Source organism: Primulina huaijiensis, chromosome 15 (assembly GCF_012295235.1).
Source record: "Primulina huaijiensis isolate GDHJ02 chromosome 15, ASM1229523v2, whole genome shotgun sequence".
Taxonomy (NCBI): Eukaryota; Viridiplantae; Streptophyta; class Magnoliopsida; order Lamiales; family Gesneriaceae; genus Primulina; species Primulina huaijiensis.
The window spans coordinates 15237911-15243647 of NC_133320.1; the positions used below are offsets into that span (position 1 = coordinate 15237911).

A 5737-nucleotide genomic window follows, 5' to 3' on the forward strand; every position below is an offset into this window, starting at 1 on the left:
GGGTCTGAGTCATGGCCTAGAGTGGCCCTCACGCTGTTGGTCTTGTGTTTAGGGCTAATCGGATTCATGGAGTCAAGGTGTGCCGCGGGTGGAGTTCCTTGGGTGTTCTCGGGTGTGAGTGTTTTGTGGCATGCATGGGGATGTGCGCTCAAATTACGTTGGTCTAGGAGGGTCCTAAGGTGGGCTAGGAAGGGTTGGTCCAAGGCTGGTTCGAGTCGGTAGGGCCTAGGGTCGATAGTTTGCAAGTTTGGTGTATTAGGTTTGAAGATGTAATGCGCAGGAAATTCCAGAAACCTTTGGGCGTGTTTCGTGGGTCATAAGTGGTCTGGAACGAGGGGTTTATAGGCTGGTCATGTAGGTATAATTCACGGTTTAAGTTGGGAAAAATTTGGTTAAATTTCGGGTTGATTCGAGTTAAAACCGGGACGTCAGTCAAAGTTTTAAAACGAATCATTTATGTTTTGAAACGGGCTCGAGTTTACGTCTAAGAAATGTTGATTATTATTTTTTGAGTTATTTTAAGTATTTTGGTAAGCTTTGGGTCGAAAGTTGGAAGTTTAGGGGTAAAATGATCATTTTGGGTTTTCAGAGGCAAAATGGTCATTTTGCACCTGAGTCAAGTTTTAGTTTTGGCAGCGTCCTGAGCACAATTTGACATGTTTTTAAATGTTTATGTATTACGTACATGAATTTTTCAGCAAATGTGAGAAAAATACGTTGTATGCTTGATTTTAAGAAACAATTTATGTATATACATGTTTTTCTTAAGTGATGAATATGATTACATGTTTTTGAAGGAAGGGAGTTGGTTGTGACTAATACGAATAAGTTAATACGATGATATGTAAGGCTAAGGCTCAGTGGGTGGCTGATGTTGTCGTTGATGTCCTCGTCGCCGGATACCGCTGTTACACATAGATGGATCCATCGCCTAATACGATGATATGAAAGTCACAGCTAATGAACGGAATTCAAATTAAGAAAGAACACGTATATGGTTATATTTGAGATATGTTATGAAAATATTTATGCTTTAACAAGTAAATGATTATTCATATGATTTTACGAGTTCATGAAACATATCTTTATTACAGTACTTTTCATTATTTCATGTAATGTATTTGTATTTGCTATAACGTTACAGGTGTGTTGAGTCTTTAGACTCACTAGATGTGAATGATGCAGGTGAGCATATTGATCAGGAGACTGGAGGTGTCGAAGACTGAGTAGGCGGGGCTGGATGTGCGAACGCTAACCCGAGGACCTTATTTCTTCCGCATATCATGTTTATGGGATATTGTGTTTTGGATATTTCAAACTATGTATTTTTATGTTGTTGATTCGTCAGGAGTTCTGAGAATATTTTAACTGCAGTGATTTTCAGTATCGTATTTCTTTTATTTTGAAAATGCGTGATTTACAGCAGTTATTGCATGCATGATTGTAAATGTTATTTTCGAAAAATAGCTCTTCAAAATAAAAATAAAAAATTAGTAGACGTTTCAGTTGTTATCAGAGAAAGGTTCATGTATAGGGTTGTGTCACCGCCAGCTTCTGCAGCTCAGTCTTCAAGCCTCAAGTCTGTAAGTTTACATGTTTTAAACGTTTTAAATGTTTTGATGCTATCACCTGCATGATTTCATGATTTTGTAGTACATTTTTAACTGCTTTATGATTTAAGGATTAAATGTTTTAAAAACTAGATTAAATTGCATGATGCGTTACGTTTAGAATTTGGACAGTATTCAGATATCATGCCTCCCAGATGCGCCCCTAGCACTGATCACCCGGATGATACTACTGAGGTGACAGAGACCATCCTCCACAACCACCACCACCACCGCCATTGGATGCAGCTACTCGAGTTCTCGAGAACATGGCTAGACTTCTGGAGCAGGCGCAGCAGGCTCCCCGACCTCAGAAAGACATTTTTGAGAAGTGCAGAAGGCTCAACCCGAAGGAGTTCGGGGGCACTATGGATCATTTTGTGGCAGAGGATTGGATTCAATCCTTGGAGCTACACTTTCAGTACTTGGATATGAGGGATGACGACTGGGTCAGGTGTGCCACGTATATATTGAGAGATGATGCATCCCTTTGGTGGGAGCGAGCAGCGCACGGGCTGAATTTGGCTACCTTCACTTGGGTGCAGTTCAAAGAGGTGTTCTACAACATGTATTTCCTAGCTGATTTCAGGGGTCGCCTGACGAGGGAGTTGATGAGTCTCCGCCAGGCGGACTCGACTATGGCCGAGTTTATTCAGAAGTTCGACAGGGGCTGTCACTTTGTGCCCCTTATCGCTAGAGATGCCGCTCAGAAGCTGAGACATTTCATGGAAGGACTGAGACCCATTCTGCGTCGGGATTTTATGTTGATGAGACCGGCGAGATATGACGAGGCCACTGCTTGTGCTTTTCAGCGGAGCAGGCATTGAGGGACATCGATTTTGAGATGTAGCGAAATAGGCATCAAACTCAGCCTAGCTTGCAGCCGCAAAAGAAACAGTACTCAGGGCCATCGAGGCAGCAGAGACAGCAAAAGCCCCGGGGACAGTTTATGAGGCCAGGATAGCAGCGGCCTCCACAGGCACCAGGGGCTCCTAAGCCAATGGAGGGACAGGTGTGCATGAAGTGCAACAGATTGCACTACGGAAAATGCATGTAAGGCTCCTTCAGGTTCTTCGTATGCAAAAAGGAGGGCCACAAGGCCGCTGATTGCCCCAGGAACAAGGGTCCTATGATTGGCAGGGCCTATGTGATGCATGTAGAGGAGGCAGAGACGGAGCCATACTCTACATTGATCACCGATAACCCTCATGTTTAAGATTTTATTTTATCGCTTTTGTGCATGGGTTATATGTTTGTTATAAGAATTAAATTTTTTTTTTGGGATTGATAACATGGAGTAAATTAGGATGCATGTTTACGTATTCGGATTTAAGGATCGAATTGCATGATTAGAGAATTTTAAGAACCTATTTGTATAACTCGAAATTTTAAGGGGCTATTTTCAAATTTTCTAAATTGATGGGATTTAATACTTAATTTCCGAGAATTTTACGATTTTATGGGGCTAAAATTCGAAATTTTATGGGGCCAAGTTGCAATTTCGAAAATTGTAGGGCCAAAAGTGTAAGTTTCGAAAACTTTAAAGGCCAAATTGCAATTACCGAAATTTTTGAGGATTAAATTCAAAACTTTTGAAGATTTCTTGGGTTAAATTAGTATTTTTTTCGAGGATTTTGGGATAATTGCTGGTAGAAAATTTTCTTAAGTTTCAATTCGAACAGATTTGATGGAATGTTTTGTCGTAGGAAGGATATATATTTGAGGTGTAGCCACGCATGCATTGCTAGACTCAGGAGTTACACACTCATTAATATCCGAGGCGTTGGTTAAGCGACTATGAATCATATCAGTGGTAATGGATTAAGGATTCAGAGTATCGATTCCATCAGGGGATCAGATGTTCCGTCCCAGATAGTGAGGGGATTGGAGCTTCGGTTACTGAGGATTGCGATACAGGCATATTTGATCATGCTATCGTTGTCGAGTTCGACATTAATTTGGGTATGGACTGGCTATCCTTGAACGAAGCTGTCATAGACTTTCGGCAGAGATCAGTGTCTGTCCGATTGCCATAAGCCATTTATATTTGAAGCAACCAAAAACCAGCAGATGCCTCGTATCATTTCCTGCATGTGTGCGAAGAAGCTTATGAAGAGAGGCTGCCATGCGCTTTTGGCCAGTAATGTGACAGTGTAAGAGCCAATCAATCAGAGGCTAGAAGACGCCGATGTGGTCATAGATTTCCCCTTTGTTTTTCCTGAAGATGTTTCAGGCATTCCACCGGACAGAGAGGTAGACTTCTCTATTGAGCTCATGCGAGGTACTGTTCTTATTTCTAAGGCGTCCTATCATCTAGTACCTGTAGAGATGAAAGAACTGGAGGATCAGGACTTGCTAGATAAGGGTTTCATTCGCCCTAGATTTTGTCCATGGGGCGCACCAGTACTTTTTGTGAAGAAGAAATATGGCAGCATGCGGCTTTGTATTGACTACAGGGAGCTGAACCGTGTTACGATCAAGAACAAGTATCCACTGCCATGATAGAGGATTTATTTGATCGGCTTCAGTGAGCATCAGTATTCTTGAAGATAGATCTCTGATCAGGATACCATCAGCTTAAGGTGAGAGAGTCTGACGTGCATAAGACAGCATTTAGGACTTGTTATGGGCACTATGAGTTTATGGTGATGCCCTTTGGTCTGACGAACGCTCCAGCGATCTTCATGGATCTCATAAATCGCGTGTTTCAGCCATATTTGGATCAGTTTGTCATAGTTTTTATAGATGACATACTGATTTATTCGAGGAACATCGAAGAGCACAGTCGGCATCTGAGGACCGGACTGCAGACTCTACAGGACAGACGGCTGTATGCCAAGTTCAGTAAGTACAAGTTTTGGCTTGACAGAGTGACATTCTTGGGCCACATTGTATCTCGGGATGGTATAAAGGTCGACCCCAGTAAATTTGAGGCAGTTAGAGATTGGCTAGTGCCTAAAAGCGTGACAGAGATCCGTAGATTCTTGGGATTTGCTGGTTATTACAAGAAATTTATCCAAGGCTTTTTTTCTATTGCGGTGTCTATGACCGCCTTGACGAAGAAGAATGCCAAGTTTATCTGGGGGTCTGAGTGCCAGGAGAGCTTTGACAGGTTGAAGCAGGTGTTGAGCACTGCACCAGTTCTAGCGATGCAATCAGGGCAAGGAGAGTTCATGGTTTACACAGATGCTTCGAAGCTCAGTTTGGGCACAGTTCCGATGCAGCATGAAAGAGTTATAGCCTACGCGTCCAGACAACTGAATGTCCATGAGAAGAACTATCCGACTCATGACCTCGAGCTAGCCGCAGTGGTTTTTGCCCTGAAGATTTGCATGCATTATCTGTATTGAGAGAAGTGCAGGATTTTCACTGATCACATGAGCCCGAATTACTTCTTCACACAGAAAGAGCTGAACATGAGACAACGGAGGTGGCTAGAGCTAGTGAAGGATTATGATTGTGACATTAGCTACCATCAAGGTAAGGATAATGTAGTTGTAGATGCCTTGAGCAGGAAGATTGCAGTGATCGCTCAGAAATCAGTACAGAGACCGTTGCAGGCAGAGATTCAGTGGTTTGAGCTTGCAGTTTATGCCAGAGGCAGTGCCCCTAATCTTGCTACCCTGACAGTGCAGCCGACACTGAGAGACAGAATTCGGACAGGGCAGACTTCAGACGAGCAGCTACTGAACTGGAGACAGAGGGACGAGGCTAAGGGCCGGAGACTGTATACAGTTTTGGATGGCATAGTCAGATATAGGGACCGACTTTGGGTTCCTAGCAGTGATTCCCTGAGAGCAGATATCTTGAGTGAGGCTCGCAGCCCCCGTACTCCATCAATCCTAGGATATGGAGTACGAATATGTATAAGGATCTTCAGTCTCTTTATTGGTGGTCAGGCATGAAGAGAGATATTCTGTGTTTCGTCTCCGAGTGTTTGACATCCAGCAGGTCAAGGTCGAGCATCAGCGACCTGCAGTGAAGCTGAGATCACTCCCTATTCTCGAGTTGAAATGGGAGAATATTACCATGGATTTCGTGACAAGGCTCCCGTAGGAGACTGTAGGATATAATGTCATTTGGGTGATAGTCGATCGGCTCATTAAATCAGCGCACTTTTTACCTGAAAC

The 5737-nt window shown here is 43.1% G+C and overlaps 1 protein-coding gene across 1 annotated transcript; it reads left to right on the forward strand.

The window, feature by feature from the left end:
• The first annotated feature begins 1876 nt into the window (after positions 1-1876).
• On the forward strand, positions 1877-2434 carry LOC140959328 (uncharacterized). The gene has a single exon (XM_073417186.1). The coding sequence runs from the start codon at positions 1877-1879 to the stop codon at positions 2432-2434; it is 558 nt and encodes a 185-aa protein (XP_073273287.1).
• Positions 2435-5737: the final 3303 nt, after the last annotated feature.

What these genes read in the sequence shown, in the direction of transcription:
- LOC140959328 (XM_073417186.1), top strand. Translation starts at nt 1,877, where the DNA reads ATGGCTAGACTTCTGGAGCAGGCGCAGCAGGCTCCCCGACCTCAGAAA.